Source organism: Girardinichthys multiradiatus, chromosome 1 (genome assembly GCF_021462225.1).
Source record: "Girardinichthys multiradiatus isolate DD_20200921_A chromosome 1, DD_fGirMul_XY1, whole genome shotgun sequence".
NCBI lineage: Eukaryota > Metazoa > Chordata > Actinopteri > Cyprinodontiformes > Goodeidae > Girardinichthys > Girardinichthys multiradiatus.
In genome coordinates, this window is record NC_061794.1 from 31,438,508 (window position 1) to 31,457,293 (window position 18,786).

General features: G+C 38.1%; 1 protein-coding gene across 3 annotated transcripts in view; it reads left to right on the plus strand.

Moving 5' to 3' along the window:
• Positions 1 to 18,383, plus strand: part of LOC124876698 (glutamate receptor-interacting protein 2-like) — a 57,345-nt gene extending 38,962 nt beyond the window's left edge. The window contains exons 17-24 of one of the 3 annotated variants that reach the window (XM_047379671.1): positions 4,506 to 4,650; positions 4,903 to 5,042; positions 5,484 to 5,666; positions 7,110 to 7,269; positions 8,912 to 9,026; positions 9,304 to 9,525; positions 11,472 to 11,618; positions 14,824 to 18,383. In XM_047379671.1, coding sequence (XP_047235627.1) covers positions 4,506 to 4,650; positions 4,903 to 5,042; positions 5,484 to 5,666; positions 7,110 to 7,269; positions 8,912 to 9,026; positions 9,304 to 9,525; positions 11,472 to 11,618; positions 14,824 to 15,021 — 1,310 coding nt within the window. In that variant the 3' untranslated portion in view covers positions 15,022 to 18,383. Of the gene's footprint in view, positions 1 to 4,505; positions 4,651 to 4,902; positions 5,043 to 5,483; positions 5,667 to 7,109; positions 7,270 to 8,517; positions 9,027 to 9,303; positions 9,526 to 11,471; positions 11,619 to 14,823 lie in introns of those variants that run through there. The other 2 variants (XM_047379679.1, XM_047379687.1) reach the window with 2 other exon arrangements.
• Positions 18,384 to 18,786: the final 403 nt, after the last annotated feature.

Consider the following 18,786-nt stretch of genomic DNA (forward strand, 5'->3'; position numbering starts at 1 on the left):
AGTTTAAAGCCGGATTTGGATACAAACATTTCCCAAGCTTTAAACATCCCAAGGAGCACTGTGCAAGCAATCATATTGAAATGGAAGGAGTATCAGACCACTGCAAATATAACAAGACCTGGCCGTCCCTCTAAACTTTCATCTGGAACAAGGAGAAGACTGATCAGAGATGCAGCCAAGAGGCCCATGATCACTCTGGATGAACTGCAGAGATCTACAGCTGAGGTGGGAGAGTCTGTCCATAGGACAACAATCAGTCGTACACTGCACAAATCTGGCCTTTATGGAAGAGTGGCAAGAAGAAAGCCATTTCTCAAAGATATCCATAAAACGTCTCGTTTAAAGTTTGCCACAAACCACCTGGGAGACACACCAAACATGTGGAAGAATGTGCTCTGGTCAGATGAAACCAAAATCAAACTGTTTGGCCACAATGCAAAATGATATGTTTGGCGTAAAAGCAACACAGCTCATCACCCTGAACACACCATCCCTACTGTCAAACATGGTGGTGGCAGCATCATGGTTTGGGCCTGCTTTTCGTCAGGAGGGACAGGGAAGATGGTCAAAATTGATGGGAAGATGGATGGGGCCAAATACAGGACCATTCTGGAAGAAAACCTGTCTGCAAGAGACCTGAGACTGGGACGGAGATTTATCTTCCAACAAGACAATGATCCACAATATAAAGCCACATCTACAATGGAATGGTTCACAAATAAACGTATCAAGGTGTTGGAATGGCCAAGTCAAAGTCCAGACCTGAATCCAATTGAGAATCTGTGGAAAGAGCTGAAGACTGCTGTTCACGAACGCTCTCCATCCAACCTCACTGAGCTCCAGCTGTTTTGCAAGGAAGAATGGGCAAGAATTTCAGTCTCTCGATGTGCAAAACTGATAGAGACATACCCCAAGCGACTTGCAGCTGTAATTGCAGCAAAGGATGGCGCTACAAAGTATTAACGCAAGGGGGCTGAATAATATTGCATGCCCCACTTTTCAGTTTTTTATTTGTTAAAAAAGTTTGACACATCCAATAAATTTCAGTCCACTTCATGATTGTGTCCCACTTGTTGATTCTTCACAAAAAATTAGAATTTTATATCTTTGTTTGAAGCTTGAAATGTGGCAAGAGGTTGACCAGTTCAAGGGGGCAGAATATTTTCGCAAGGCACTGTACAGGTCCTTCTCAAAATATTAGCATATTGTGATAAAGTTCATTATTTTCCATAATGTCATGATGAAAATTTAACATTCATATATTTTAGATTCATTGCACACTAACTGAAATATTTCAGGTCTTTTATTGTCTTAATACGGATGATTTTGGCATACAGCTCATGAAAACCCAAAATTCCTATCTCACAAAATTAGCATATCATTAAAAGGGTCTCTAAATGAGCTATGAACCTAATCATCTGAATCAACGAGTTAACTCTAAACACCTGCAAAAGATTCCTGAGGCCTTTAAAACTCCCAGCCTGGTTCATCACTCAAAACCCCAATCATGGGTAAGACTGCCAACCTGACTGATGTCCAGAAGGCCACTATTGACACCCTCAAGCAAGAGAGTAAGACACAAAAAGAAATTTCTGAACGAATAGACTGTTCCCAGAGTGCTGTATCAAGGCACCTCAGTGGGAAGGAAAAAGTGTGGCAGAAAACGCTGCACAACGAGAAGAGGTGACCAGACCCTGAGGAAGAAGGGCCGATTCCAGACCTTGGGGGACCTGCGGAAGCAGTGGACTGAGTCTGGAGTAGAAACATCCAGAGCCACCGTGCACAGGCGTGTGCAGGAAATGGGCTACAGGTGCCGCATTTCCAAGGTCAAGCCACTTTTGAACCAGAAACAGCGGCAGAAGCGCCTGACCTGGGCTACAGAGAAGCAGCACTGGACTGTTGCTCAGTGGTCCAAAGTACTTTTTTCGGATGAAAGCAATTTCTGCATGTCATTCAGAAATCAAGGTGCCAGAGTCTGGAGGAAGACTGGGGAGAAGGAAATGCCAAAATGCCAGAGGTCCAGTGTCAAGTACCCACAGTCAGTGATGGTCTGGGGTGCCGTGTCAGCTGCTGGTGTTGGTCCACTGTGTTTTATCAAGGGCAGGGTCAATGCAGCTAGCTATCAGGAGATTTTGGAGCACTTCATGCTTCCATCTGCTGAAAAGCTTTATGGAGATGAAGATTTCATTTTTCAGCACGACCTGGCACCTGCTCACAGTGCCAAAACCACTGGTAAATGGTTTACTGACCATCGTATCACTGTGCTCAATTGGCCTGCCAACTCTCCTGACCTGAACCCCATAGAGAATCTGTGGGATATTGTGAAGAGAACGTTGAGAGACTCAAGACCCAACACTCTGGATGAGCTAAAGGCCGCTATCGAAGCATCCTGGGCCTCCATAAGACCTCAGCAGTGCCACAGGCTGATTGCCTCCATGCCACGCCGCATTGAAGCAGTCATTTCTGCCAAAGGATTCCCGACCAAGTATTGAGTGCATAACTGTACATGATTATTTGAAGGTTGACGTTTTTTGTATTAAAAACACTTTTCTTTTATTGGTCGGATGAAATATGCTAATTTTGTGAGATAGGTATTTTGGGTTTTCATGAGCTGTATGCCAAAATCATCCGTATTAAGACAATAAAAGACCTGAAATATTTCAGTTAGTGTGCAATGAATCTAAAATATATGAATGTTAAATTGTCATCATGACATTATGGAAAATAATGAACTTTATCACAATATGCTAATATTTTGAGAAGGACCTGTATATAAAATACTGTGAATGACATAACCACTATACATTATCTTTATAGCTGTACATGTTTCACATCACATGTCATTACAAATAGAAGTATAATTATAGTTGTTATAAGTAAAATATCACAGTATTTAACAGATCATCAGTTAATATATATATATAGCATATAAGCATTTATTTATTTGCACGTTTGTTAATTGCGGTAAAATTATTCTGATTGTGGTTAAAATATTCCAATTATCGAGACAATCCTTCAGAAAATGAGATCATCGGTTATTTTTGATACTGTGTATGTGAACATGGATGACCTAATTTGCCCCCTGGTGTTATGTAAACATTTATCAATCCTCTGGCAGACATAAGCACCTATTATTTTTTTTTCTTAAGGAAGAACAAAAATACAATACCAAATGTAATGGATTTCTTTTTGTTTTTTTTCCCCTTCTCTTTCTCCCCACTTAGAAGAAACAATTGAGACACCCTACCCCTTAGAGCAAGGTTGATAACTTAGATTGAATGCAAGGAGGGACATGGGCTTCAGTCCTAAAAAATATGAAACTTTATTCATAAGCCTTAAACTTGTTCACATGTTGCAACTACAAACATTGTTTATTTAATTGGGATTTTATTTAATATAACGACAGAAAGTAGTGCATGATTGTGAAGTGAGTTCTGTTTTATGGATTCAAGGGTTTGTTAGAGAGAACAAACGAAATCATGAAGACCAAGGAAAGCAGATGGGTCGGGGATATAGTCCTGGAGAAGTTTAAAGCAGGGTTAGCTTAGAAAATCACAAGCTTTGAACTTTTTATAAAGCACTGCTTAAACCAGCTGAAAATGGAGTATTGCACAACTGCAAATTTAGCAAGACATGGTTGTCCAACTAAACTGACCAGCTGGGCATGTCGAGCATTAAGAGAAGTAGCCAAGAGGCCCATGGTAGTTTTGGAGAAGCTGCAGATGCACAGCTCAGGTGGGAGGAATCTGTCAACTGGGCTACTATTAGTTGCTCTCCACAAACAAGGCCTTTTTATAGAAGGTGGCAAGAAACAAAGCCTATTTATAGTTTTGCCACAACTCATGTAAGGAACAAGGCAAAGGTGAAGGTGTTCCAATCAGATGACTTGCCTTTTCTGGCCTACAACCCTATGATGGAAAACCAAGACTAGTCACCCTGAAAACACCATACCCATGTTAAAATATGGTGGTGGCAGCATTATGTTGTGGGGCTGCTTGTCTTTAACAGGGACAGGAAAAATATTCAAAGCTTTTGGTGGCTAAAGGTGGTTCTTTGTGAGATGAATGTTAAAAACCATGTATCATGTATCATTTTCCTACAACTTCACAGTTATGCTCCTTCTGTTACTCTCCACATAAAGTCCCAATAGAAAAAACAGAGGTTGGTGGTTGTAGCGTGACGAAATGTGAAAGAGTTCAAGTGAAATGAATACTTTGGCAAAGCAATAAATATTCAAGGTGTCAAATGAAGAGTTTAGTCTTCACTGATGTTAGAAGTTTTTCCTTATTCAGGAAATGGAGCTGCCACTTTTGGACTTGGCTCTTTAGACTATTTGGTATAAAGAATTATAGCTAGGCTACAAAGATATAAAATTATTTTTTGATATGGTGCCCTTAACTAGCAATCATGTTGTAAAGGCTATGCCTCTCTGTTTTATTGTACATTTTCAAGGAATTTATTATATATTTTACTCTCTTGAATACATTGTGTGCTTTTTGCTGTAGATGAGCTGGAGATGTCAGGCTCTATAATCTACACAGTTGAGCTGAAGAGATTTAATGGACCCCTGGGAATTACAATATCTGGCACAGAGGAACCTTTTGACCCCATCTTCATTTCTGGCCTCACCAAGAAAGGTCTGGCTGAAAGGTGAGCAAAGAGCAGGCTCAAGAGTATGTGAAGCTGTTACAAAAGCAATTTGATGCATTTTGTTTTTCTTTTTAATAATAAATGAGACACTTAAACAATGGCTGTCTGGTTTCTTTCAACAACAAGAAGCCTCTTTGTTTCTATCTCTGTCCAAATGTTGGCAGTCTGACAGGATTCTCCAACTGGCCCTGTTGTTGCTGCTGTCTTTTATGATCTGGTAACTCTTTCTCCTCTGCCTTCCTCTCCTTGCAGGACCGGGGCCATCCACATAGGGGACCGAGTCCTGGCAATCAATGGTGTCAGCCTTAAAGGGAAGCCTCTGAGCGAGGCCATCCATCTGCTGCAGATGGCTGGGGAGTCAGTCACCCTCAAGATCAAAAAACAAGCTGACCGTACATATCCACTTTTTGGAACATTTGCTTTTGAATGCCTTTTAGATGGAAATTGTTCAATTTTCAAATGGCTACAATAAAAAGAAAACTAATATAAATGGGATTTAACAAAAAAAACATTGTTCTTTACTTTGTGGTAGACTTAAGACATGTTTTTGTAATATACATCCCTTTTCTTGTGTTTTTAATGGAGTTTTTTTTAACATGTTTTTTTTTCTTTTTTTTCTTTCTGCTTGCACACCTCCTATTTCTCATTTGCTGTCAATGTAAAAATGTATTTCCAAAGTTAGCTCCAGTTTGTAAGAATAACAAAACACTCCCGGATGTTGGCAAATAAACATAAATGGAAAAAACCAGAACAAAAAAAGCTGTGAAATTTAGGAATTTGAAACATGTGATATCTCTTCCTAAGTGATAACTCTTTGCTGTGTTTGCTCCCAGAATCACAGTGTCGGCAGCCACCAGACAGAGAAGCTGGCTTTTTAAGCGATCCAGAGGAGGAACTAGCTGACTCCCAAAAAACCAGTAAACTCTCAGAGGTCTACTCGGCCACTGTTCCCAGCATCGACTCGGCCATGAGCTCCTGGGATAGCGCAGCGTTTGATGCAGGCTACATTAGCCAAGGTGGGGCCCTAAGCTCACATGCTGTGAAAGAATACCACTCATGTTTCTACAATGACATTAAAAAAGTATTTACCCCCTTATTAAATTCTTCTGATTTAGTGTGTTTGGGGCCACACTCAAATTATTTCATTTCAAAGTATTTTTAATAGCAATGATAACCTGAGTAAAACCAAAAATCAGATTTCAGATGAGGATTTTATTTAAGAAATTGTTTATTATTAACTGTGATTCACCTATTTGTTTCTGGACTGCTGACATTAATTTCATTAGTCACACCCAGACCTGATTAACTCCAGACCTGTAGAACCAAGAAATGACTTAAACAGAATCTGCCCAACAACACAAAGTAGACAAAAAGATGGTAAAAAACCAACACATTATACCTTTTATCTACAGCTGAGAAAGTCGATAACCTTGATTAGTCTGACATTTTCTAAGGCTTTGGGACTCTGATGAACAGACAGAACCAGTGGGGAACCTCCTCATGAGTGTCCCAACCTACAGAAATTACACAGTCTGCTCATCCAGGAGATCGCAAAATAATGCAGAACAATATCTCAAGTACTGAAGATCTTACTTGCCTCAGTTAAGGTCAAGTGGTCATGATTCAACAATAAGATGGAGGCTGCACAAAAATGGCATCAATTAGAGAGATTTGAGGCCAAAATTCCTGTGAAACTAAAAAAACACAAAGACCCATCTTCCATTTGCTAAAAAAAATATTTTCAATGCAAAGAGTTTTGTGAAATTTTTGTTAGTCTTAGTACAAAAGTGAAACTTTTTGAAATGTCTCTATGCTGTTGCATCTTGCATAAAACACACAAAGTAAAATAAAAAACTCATACCAACAGTCAAACATGGTAGTAGTGAGGTGATCTGGGGCTGCTTTTCTGCTTCAAGACCTGGAAGTAACGGTGTAATAGATGAAACCAGAAATGATGCTCTCTACGAGAAAACCCTGAAGGAGTCCAGCCATCAGATATGACTTTAAACTCAAGCCCACTTGGGTTGTGCTGCAGGAAAATAATCCAAAGCATTCTAGCAAGTTAATCTCTGAATGTTTAAAAAAATGGAATGGCCTAGTCAAAGCCTGGATTTAAATCTTCTAGAGATACTGTTGGATGATCTTAAACGGATATGTTTGAAAACCATCAAATGTGGCTGAATAAATCCAATTCTGTAAAGTGGCCCAAAATTTCTTCAATGAAATGACTCTATCATGTTGCTTAATGGCACAAGTTAAGTTTAGGGGGAAGTTACTTTTTCATTTAATGGCCTGTCTTTTGGATAGAGCCAGGTTGGTCTAGAAAGCTATTTGGCTGTACTCAGGTTATCTATGTTGGATATCAACATTTGTTTGATCTGAGAGATTTAGTGTGAAAAAAGAGCAAAAACAGAAGATATCTGCTAGGGGAAATTATTTATTTTTTCATTTGGCTTCAGGGACATATCTGCATAAAACGTCTGATTTACTCCTAAATCCACTTGACTGGAGGCGCCCGAAGCACAGAGGCTACACTACCTCCAGCTCTGGAGGTTTGGGGCTACAAGCAGGGCTGTATGATGGAGGATTCACTGAGGATGAGTGGGACAAAGTACCTGGGTGAGTCCTGAGGTCTTGTTTAAAACATTCTGAAGAGATTTCCTCTTCTTATGCAGTCATTCAACAATGCTGATTCAACTATTTTGTATTCATTCATACGTTTTCCATAAAAGCACTTCCGATTTGTTCATACCATGACCACGAACACTGAATTGTAGTTGCCAGATAAGGGGGTAAATGTTCCTAAGTATCTATAGTTTGCAGTCTAGCAATGGATGAATATTTTTAAACCAAATAATGCATTGAATGCTTTATTATAGTTTGAAACAAATTGGCATAAGCAATCTTTTATAGGATTGAGCTAAAATTATTAGTTAATCCATTTAGATATTTTGTTTGTTTTGGTATAATACACAATTTACTTGATAATATGCCTTAATATTCCTCTGTTCAATCAAATTAAAAATGTATGTGTTGCACTGGCAGTTTGTAGGACTCCATTGTCAACATCTGTGTGAACATGTCTTTAAGTGGTGATTTTCATGTCCCTTTCCTTTGTCTGAAGAATACAGTTCTGATCAGTAAAGCCATCTATAGATTTAATGCAAAGGAAATATCAAAACAAAGTGAAATAAATGTTGACTGTATGTTGAAAGCATTCATTGTCCTCCAAACAGAAAATTGGAAAAAAGGCTAAGTGGTGCAAAGATTTGAATTAAACTGGTGTTTACTGTATAAAAAGGGACTGCTGTTTGTAGTTAAGTAGAACTTTAGGTGTATTTCTCTACCAGATTTGCAGAGACTGAAATTTTTGCCAATTCTTCCTAAAAAAACAGCCCCAGCTTGGATTGGTTGGAGAACATCTATGAACAGCTATTTTCAAGTCAGATTTCCAATTGAATTTGGATCTAGACTTTGACTGTGCCATTCTCACACCTGAAAAAGCTATGATCTAAAGTGTCTTTTTGTGGCTCTGGCTGTCATGTACTCTAAATCTTTGCAAGGAGATAAAATATACCAATTGAAATATAGGCTTTAAAGTGCTGGTAACTTCGTTGTACAGCACTGGCGAATGGACAGATTTTGCAAGTATCAGTATGCTTACAGTTTGCTTCAAGCAGTTCTGCAGATGCACCATAAAGTTTGCTAGTAATTTTCCTATTTTCAGTAACTCCGATCAGAGGTGTGTTCTTTGTTTAAACATGTTGTTCCTGCTCTTTTCGTTGAGAAAGCTCTCTGCACCTGTTGAATTACTTTAGCATTCACGTTTTGTGCTTTTCCAAACTGTCCTTTTTTCTTCTTTCTCAGGTATTCTTTCTCTGATCTGCTTTATTAACTGTCTGCAAGCTCTGTGGTGTTACAATCAGATGTCCTGTCACCCTTTATCCACACAAAACGCAAAACATTTCCCTCTGAAAGCAACTAAAAGACTTAAGGATGCATCTGCCTCATGTCTCCTCAAGCTTGACCCTTATGAACTTGTCATATTTGTTTCCTGCTTTTTTTCTAATCTAGTTGGACTCCTTTAAATCCCTTGCTGAGTCAGTTGACAGTAAAAAACAAAAAACTTTTTTTCTTTAATGGGTGGGCTCTTCAGTTGAGCGGCCCAAAGAAACTACATTTCCCATGCTGCTTTTCTATGCAGCAGTCACCTCCAGGCTTGCAGGGCTGCTCTTATGTTCTGGTTCCTGCACTGTCATAGATTCGTCAGCCCCTCTCGCTGCCATGGCATGTTGAACAAGGACGACAGCTTCTGGTCCCAGGCTCTGCAGGACCTCAAGACCTGCGGCCAGTCTGGGATTCTCAGGGAACTGGAAGTAGGTGGCCTCCATCTGCTTTGTCCTTCTGATTCCTCACTCATCTTGGCTTAAATGAACTTGCCAGACGAAGCATTATGATAACCATCAATGTGTAATCTCCAATTAAATCTGACAAGACAAGCCGGAAACCTGCTGTCAGATTGAAGAAGGGTTTTAGGGTTTGCCTCACCTGCTAATCTGTATACTAGACTTGATCAGTGAAAATGTTTTAAATGTTTTTTTCTGCTTTACTACATCATGTTAAAATAATTACTGTCTTTATTGATTCTTTAAGGCTTCTATGACAGGCAGCGCTCTCAGTCTGTACCTGGAGGAGACCAAGACCAGTGAAGGCTCAATGTTTGTCTCTGAGATTAATCCAATAAAGAAGGAAGGAATCCACAATGGGTCTAAAAACAAAAGCCTGAACATGTCAACCGGAGCCAGAGATGGATCATCCAGGGCCAAAGGGGATCTCTCTAACATTCTGTCCCCTACAGCCCTGGCACTTCAGAAGGTGAGTTTAGGATAAACAATTTCAAAAGTTACAGGGGAGAAATAGGCTTAATGTATATTTACTTCTAAAAGGCTAAAAATGCATCTTTTTATTGCAGTAGCATAATCCTGGACTGAATGAAAATGAACAAATAAGTACATTTAACCAGCGGGTTAAAAAAATCAAGTCACTAGTGCCAGTATTATTGAAAATCCCCATAGAATAAAAGTAAATGATGTTTTTTTTAAACCAATCAGATGAACATCTAAATAGCAACCCATGAAGTTCTGTTTTTCTGGACTATTAACATGAACTGTAACAACATACAGTATGGCATCTTTGGGTAGTTATCTCTCCATAACAGCACCTTTTTTTTTTGTCCTACCATCACAAATGTAAACATGGAGTTTGTTGAACTCCACTGGGAATTTAAATGAAATGGTGTGCTTTAGTCAGATGAGACAAAGACGGAACTTTTCAGGAAAAACACTTCAAGTGGATCCGGTATGAAGCAGAGGATGCCAATAAAGCTACTAATGATGGATAAGAAAATGAAAGGAAAATTGGACTGAAAATGTAACTAATAATGTTTAGATGGCACAGTCAAAGGCCACTCTAAACAAATAAGTTTTTAATCTTGATTTAAAGCAACTTAGGGTTTCGGCGCTTTTACAGTTTTCTGGGAGTTTATTCCAGATTAGTGGAGCATAAGAACTAAAAGCTGCTTCTCCATGTTTGGTTCTGGTTCTGGGTATGCAGAGTAGATTTGAGCCAGAAGACCTGAGAGGTCTGGGTGGTTGATACACTGACAACAAGTCTGTAATGTATTTTGGTGCTAAGCCATTCAGTGATTTATAGACTAACAGAAGTATTTTAAAGTCTATTCTCTGAGCTACATGGAGCCAGTGTAAGGACTTTAGAACCAGGGTGATGTGCTCCACTTTCTTAGTTCTAGTGAGGAGCAGTGTTGTACCTATGTGGTGTCAGAAGTACCAACTATTAAAGGCTTGATTTTTCTAAATAATAATAATAATAATTTTATTTTAAGGCTTTTCACACATCTTTACCAGGGTGCCAACTAATTTTTACGAGTCTGTATTATGAACCATGTCAGACCTGGATTCAAACGTACCTTTTTAAAATAAACAACTTCAAAGATGCCTGAGTTTCCCAATCCGTGAGCCCTAATGTAAATGACTCACACCATAGCAGATGCTGGGCGTTTTAACAGCACCTGTATAACACACCAACCAGTCTCGTCCCACAAAGAAAGCAGGGGAGGGTTTGACATCATGCTTCAGAGACTATTCTTTGTCCACATGTTTTTCAGCCCACTTGTTGATTTCCTTAGAAACAAATCTGTTTTCAGTGCAGCGCTGCCTCAAACCCACTTGTGTGTCTGCTTCACTCGGGTCCAGGAATTCCTTTTAATAAATGAACCATGTGGATTCCTACCCTGTCCCAACATGTGCTGGATAAACAGTAATAATTTTTTAGGCAACTCTACCTGAAATGGCACACAATGTGCCAACATTCTCAAGTACACATCTGTTGTTTCCTTCCAGGGCAATAAATAAAGACATGACCTTCTTCCACTGAGTAATGACAGTTTTTGGAGTTGACAACTTTTCTCATGTCATGGAAAGTGATCTGAATGCAACCCTTAAGGTTGTTTGGTTATGGATAAATCTGCTGGCTCTGTTGCTGGAATCCAAAGAGAAATGAGTTGGAGGCATAAAACTGCGTTTACTATAAGTTTAGTGTTTGCACAGAAGCTGAATAAAAAAAAAAAAAAAAAGCGTTAGTCTGAGTCCAGGGTAAGGATTTAGCCTTATTTCCTGCACCTAGCAGCACATCTTTCAGACACAATTTTCAAATCCCTGTAAAATACAAAAGAAACCCCTTTTTTAAATCACCCACACTGTTCCATATGTATGTGTGCAACTATTATTGTTCCTTGTTTGCAGGTTTCTCTAAGGAAGGACCCTGAGAGCCACGACTTTGGTTTCAGTGTATCAGATGGGCTCCTGGAAAAAGGAGTTTATGTCAACATGATTAGGCCAGACGGACCAGCTGAACAAGCTGGTCTCAAACCTTTCGACCGGATCCTTCAGGTACCGCTTCTTTTTTGAAAATGTTAAAACGGTATGAGAGGGGGGATAAAAGCTACGATGAAATTGTTGCAGAGTTCATTAGAATAATCATAATGCTTTGTTATTATTACAAACATTCTTAAATCAGGTTGCTTTTAAAGGTAAACACATCCCTGGTAAAATGCCAGCTTTTTTATTGAGAAATGAGAACATGATTAATTATTTCACATCTTTTTCCACATAAACTGCCATGCACACTATACAGCTCTACTAAGAAATAAATCTCTTAAGGAAAAATATTCCAAAATAATTATTTGATTGTATAAGAGTGCACACCCTTTAAACTATGTTGAAATACATTTAGACTCAGTTTCAGCATTCGGTCATTTTGAGAAAGGTGTTTATCAGCACTTCACATCTTGGCTTAGTACCATTTACTCATTGTACATGTGTGGAACTGTTCATACCTTCATCCACCTTAAAAACAACCCCTGTTCCATTTTTAAAGATGTAATCCCACATCATGATCCTGCCGTCACCATGTTTCCCTGTGGGTATGGGTTTTTTTTTTTTAGGGTCAAACATTTTGGAATTGGGGCCAAACGTTCAAGTTTGGTTTCATCAGACCAGAGCCCATTCTGCCACAAGACTTTGGATTATTTTATCCAGGCCTGGATGTTTTCTTTAGAAAACCTACTGCTTAGTCCAACCATATGGAGACTGTCACATCTTCAGTTTTGCTGTCAGCCTCTTGAGGTATCCATGGAAGTGGGTGTGTGTTCATGTATATACAATATATCCTACACACATACACACTGAGGGATTGCATATTTGCAATTTTGACTGGAACCGCTGAAATTTCTCAGGTTAATCTGATTCAGTATAAATAAAGTTAGGTGTGTACAAAAGACAAGTAATTGCTGTACTTGAATCAAAGGGGCTTCAGCCAACAATTTAACTGGGTTATTTGACTTGACCTGGTCTCATTTATTAAACAGGTTTTATCAGAGGGTTGTGCCACTATATAAAGTCACTATATTTTAACCATTAAAAAAATTCCCAAATTACATCAGATACAACCTTGGTCCAGCAATGTCCTTATCACTGCTTTAGGTTTGACATTTTTGGGAAAGTATTTGTAGTCACGTCCTTGAAACGTCTTGACAAATGAATATTACTCTATTTGGTACTAACATTTTTCCCTATCTACAAAAATTGTTAAATCTGATCTAAAAAAAAAACAGCATTTAAAATGCAAGTTTTTGCAATTAGATTGTTAAAAGTTAAACACTACTGCAGTAGTTCCATGTTTATTTTTTAGGGGTGTCCTGTTGGAACTTTATATGTTATAAAGTATTATGTCCTATTATCTCTTTCTTTTTTTTTTCAAGAACAGCACCTTTGAATTGTCTTGCAACTAAAATGTGCTACATAAATAAACTTTCCTTGCCTATTTGGTCAGATAGCAAAAACTAAAATGGTAAATAGTAAATGGTCTGTACTTGTATATTCACACACTGAGAATGGTAAGCTACATTGTAGCTACAGCTACCCTGATGCAGACTGGCACACGTGAGGCTGCCATATAATCCCTCTGGACACCATCAGTAGGCAAGGCAGGTGAAGTGTCCTGCCCAAGGACACAAGGACTGAGACAGACAGAGCAGGGGTTTGAACCGGCAACCCACAGGGGTTACAGGACGAACCTCTACCACTGTCTCCACAGTCACCCCAAATGAGTCAAGATGAGTTATTAATTGACTTGTTTCTGTACCCTTCTCAGTTATCTTAACATTCAAATATTAAGATCACTTGGACTTCAAGGGATGAGTACGTTGATGTGAAATTTGATATTTTAGGGATGTTCCTGGTACTGTGATACTAATCTGAATCATTTAAGGTTTGACATGTGCTGTTACATTCACACTCCGATGCCACAATAAAGTTAATAAAAATCAATGCCATGTATATGCTTGAAAACATAGTAGCTTTAAAGTGCTCTAAAGTACCGTACCTAGGATTTCATCAGTATGACATGGAAACCCTATACCCATTGTTCTAAAACTATGGTACATGTACCACCGGTAGTACTTGTGCTGCCTTTGCTGGTACTCAGAAGTAATGTTGGTATTTGTTTAGCTTCTTTAACCAGTGGGATTTGTGAATTACACTATATTGCCAAAAGTATTTGTCTACTTTTACATGTACATAAATTTGGATGACGTCCTATTCTTAATCTACAGGGTCCAATTTGTTGGTGGCGCTCTTGCCAACAATAGCAACTTTAACAATTCTTTAAATATCTTCCACGAGGTTTAGAAGTATGTTCATAATTCTTATTATTTATTTATTTATTTCAGACAATGATTTCAGACAATGACAAACAACAGTAAATAAATAAATCAATTTCAGAAATGCTTATAACAAACAAACAAACAAACAAATATCCAAAACGTTGAGGTCAGTCAAGTTTCTCCACAAAACTTTATACACCTGCAGCCATGGAAGTGATTGGAACACCGTAATTCATTGATTTGGTGGTGGGACCCAATACTTTTGGTAATATCGTGCATCATGCTCAGTAACTAACTACTATTAGCAACACAGAAAACAATTTATCTGCATTTTGTATGCTGAAACGTTTTAGTTTCTTGTTCACTAAAATAGGCTGTATAGTGCTCTTTGTATAAAATATTTAAGTTGTATACTTAAGGCCGCCATATTGAATTTTGAAGTCCGAGTTGGTGTTAGAGGCCTCATACTTTGCTACATCAAATACCAACTTCTAGGGACTTGTTCTGTGAATTGTTCCAACTGTAAACTTGTAAGTTTCAACTTTATAGTAAAAATGAAACGTAGAATTAGATGACATACTTGAACTATTCAAGTATGCCAATGGATAAGTGTTTTGTTTATCTTTTTTATTAAATCTAATTGACAGCAAATTGGAAAAAGTTCAAGTCCTGCTGTGATGCTGATCATGTCCTGTTGCTGGCACTGTGGTATTTACCAAACTATTATTTACTAGTTTGAAAAAGTTTGAGAAGCACTGCCCTAAACATGAAACCCTAGAGAAACAGGTGGAAAATGAACTTTGTTTTGATACATATAAATCTGTAGTAACATGAAAAATGTCAGTTTTTATGTGTAGTGGGAGCTTCAGGTTTGAATGGTTTGCACAAATGTGTAAGTGTATTGAATATTAATAAGTAGTTTGGTCTTCCAGGTGAACCGTGTGAGGACCAGGGACTTGGACTGTTGTCTTACTGTGCCTCTAATTATGGAGGCCAGAGACTGCCTGGATCTGGTCATTAGCAGGAATCCAATGGCAGCTTCATACGCAGTGCTGCCCAATGACTGTGACGACCCCTCAAGCTCACTTCTCTGCTTCGCCAACTATAAGACCAACAGCATTGCCCTGTGAACACGAAAATGGAAGTGGAACATGGCAGCGCTGGGACCTCACATGCATCACACGTGGTTCAGTTTGTCACATTTTAGCTCTGACAGACCTTCTTGCTCGTGTTCTGTACACAGGAACAACCACACTCTGCCTCAGAGCATCTCTCACTCAACATTACACGATTGTTGCTTTTGGTCACTGCTGTGTTCAGATGATTTAGTTCTGCAGAGACTGAGGCTTCAGAACAAAGGCTCCTACCCCCTCACCAGAGGCGCAGCCACATGGAGGCTTATATAACAGAGGAGTCATCGCTTCTGAAGGGGGCCAGGATGTCAACGCACATGTCTTTGCTCTACAGAATCACACAATGTGCACGCTCACTGCCTAAAATGTAATATATTTTAATAATAATCTTGTTACCATTGCTTTTATTTTCACTTTTCACAGAATTTATTGGTTAATATGCATGGAAAGCATTCACACAGAGACACTTGGTGTTGGTGGACCCTAAGGTCAAGGAACAGTGCTCTTATTAGTTATTTTAGCCATGAATTGGCTCACTGCCTTTGTTTCCAGTCTCTTCCTAGAACTTGCAGCCCCAAAGAGTGGTGCCCCCGAAGAGACCAAGCACCCCATGATACCTGCCAACAATAATCTATTTAAATGCCACAAAAACATGAGGTCAATCTAACCTTTCTGTTTGACACTTGAATCATGGTTATGTTCTGAATTGTTCCAGAAACACTTTCAAATGCACAAATTCACTCTTTAATGTTCACTTGTTTTTTTTCAGTGTTTGATACCATCACATATTTACAAAGATTTGGCTTTTCAAGTTAAGTTTGCACATGTTTAAAGTGTTTCAGCACGTTTTTTTTTTAAGTTCAAAGTCAATGTTCACAATTTTTCTGTTCAAGCTGCTCTTTTCAATACAAAACTCTGTTAAGGATGCACACTTTATACAAATCCTCAGCATTTTGTATTTGTGGTTAAAAGAAACGTGCACTCTCACATAGTTCCTTTAAAGCAAAGTGTTCTCAGTCCTTTTTGTAACAAAATGAACATACTGATCTGAAAATCGATTGTTAAATGCAAACGTGTTGGCTTGTGTGAATATGTTGTTAGACTGTCCCATTCGTAGCAGCTTCAGAGGCAAATTTATGGTTGGGTCAGTAACCTTCAGATGTGTCTCTCATGAAATTTCATTCTATATTTTGGCCTATTTTTAAAGGTATTATATATTTAAACATTAGGTTTTTTTTTTACTGTAAAAGGCTTTATGGTGCGCAATGTTTTTTATTTTTAGCATGGGCCCAAAAGGTTTTAGGACTTTTATGAAAGTTGCGATACCGAATGTGTTCCTGTACTTTATTTAATTTTCTTTATTTTCAAGTCTTCTGTGAATTTGTGTATTTTGGTCAAAATTACCAAAATTATTTATCAGATTTAAATTTAGCAAGCAATGCTGTTTTTTTTTATTGTAATAAAATCATTAGCCTGTAGTTTACCTGTACAAGCTTTTAAAAGTGTAGCTCAATTTGTCTGCAAGACAGCCAATTTTATTTAATTTTTTTCCTGAAAACTTATATACTTATCTTTGTTCATAAATAAGTTATGTTTATCTATATGGAACCATTTTACAACAAATGTCATTTAAAAGGCAATTTACAAAACAAATGGGTTCATGTCCAAATATACAGAATACTGTTTGGTCCAAGTTAAATTCAATACATTCTTACAATATAAAATGAGTCAGTTAATCATTTAATATCAATTTCTATAGTTGAAGAAAGCCCAGCAGCTTGCATCGGGTCATTGACTTTGCAGCAATTGTTCATTCTGAGCAAGCATGGGGCAACAGTGGGGTGGAACCGCTCTCTCTTAACAGGAAGAAACCTCCAGCAGGACCAGGCTGTGGGTTGATTGAAATACCAAATCTTATTTTTAAAAAGAACATGTGTAATATTCCCAAGAAGCATTTTAGCCACACATCTCACATCAAAGAATAAGAATGTTGTGCAAGAATGCGTTCAAATCTGTGTGTTCTTGAGTAGCGTAAATAGTTTGAGAACTGTGAGATTAATGCTGTTTCAGTGTGACCGACTTCAACCAAGCACAACCCTCCTGATGTCAGTTAATCACGCTGTACAGCCACAAAAAAACATTAAACAATCATGATCTATATTTTGAAATCAAATGCTAATAAAAAAAAAACTAGTTTCTGTAACTTTAAATTTAGTTTAGAATGTACAGGTGGTGAACATTAAAAAATCAGTTCCATATTGTGTGAAGTAGACTTTAAACTAATTCTTGTTAAAGTTGAACTTGGGCAAAACTTGAAATCAGCACCTCTTACATTTGCCCAACCAGATTAAAAGCTAAATAAAACATTGTTGAGGCCAAAATACTGCACTGCAGAAGGGTACAGTGGGATGCAATTATGTTACTGGGCATAATGTCAGAGAAGCATATAACCTACAGGGTGTCTCCAATGCATTATGACTGATTTCCACTACAAATGTGGATGAATAGGAGTGGTTAATTTGCATAGCACCATTCTTACACAATTCAAAGTGCTTTTCAGGAGAGTAAAGGAACAAAAATACTAACATATGCACTGAATGAATCATAGATTTAACAATTACATAAACAATAAAATGCTAATATCATATAAATAGCGAAGACATGGTGAAAATGAACTAATTTAAATTTTTGACCTTTATGGCAAAACTACAGTAATATTTTCAGTCCTGATTTAAAGGAGCTTAAGGTTTTGATATCTCAGGTTTTCAGGGATTTTGTTCCAGAGCTGAGGAGTACAAATTAAAGGCTGCCTTCTCTTCTTTTGTTCTGCTCTTGGAAACACTGAGTGAGCAGGTCCCAGATGACCTGAGGGGTCTACATGTTTTATTCCTGACAATTAACTGAAATCTGTATTGCAACCTATTCCTCCGGTGTTGGTCAGAACTTTGGCAGCAGCATTTTGGATGAGCTGCAGCAGCCTTACTAATTTTCTTTTTTTTACAGAAACCATTATAAACACAATTGCAATATTGTAACTTACTAAAGATAAAGGCATGCACACATTTTGTTTGTGTTCTGTTTTGATGGCAACCCCTGTATTCTGGTGATGATTCTGATGATGGGCTGATGTATTGTCTGAGATAGATTCAGATACCTGGATTCTTGGTATGTTGTTTTTTTTCAGCCTCATTTAAGTCCAGTTTAGTGCTGATCTCTAACCATGCATTTTTTGGAACAAAACAATGACTTCTGCCTTTTCTGCATCAGGCTGGAGACAATTCTTACCTGTCAGCTTAATATTATGGATACCCTTATTAACTGAAAGTTACTGTAGCTATGTAATAAAAAAGAAATATACAGTTGTGTTTGTTTATGTATAGGAAGAACTGTTTTAATAATCAGAGCTAGGGTGAGCATGTATAGATGCTGAATAAAAGTGGCCCTAGGATGGAGCCTAGAAGAACCCCACATGTGATCTTTGTTCACACAGATTTATAATAGACAAATGAGACAAAGTGGTTCCGATCTGTCAAGTACAATCTGAGCAAGTTTAGCAGAATAACGGATAACCCCACCCTTTTAACAGTCTATCAATCAAAATGTCCTGGTCAACTGTTACACACAGGGTTCTTAACTCCAGAAATACCAATGCAAAAGTTTTTGATGCCACATTAACAAAAGTAATCTGCCTTAAAGGACACATTTTTACTCTGTGTGCAATAATGTATACTTTTCAGGTCTGTAATACAGAGAAAAGAAAAC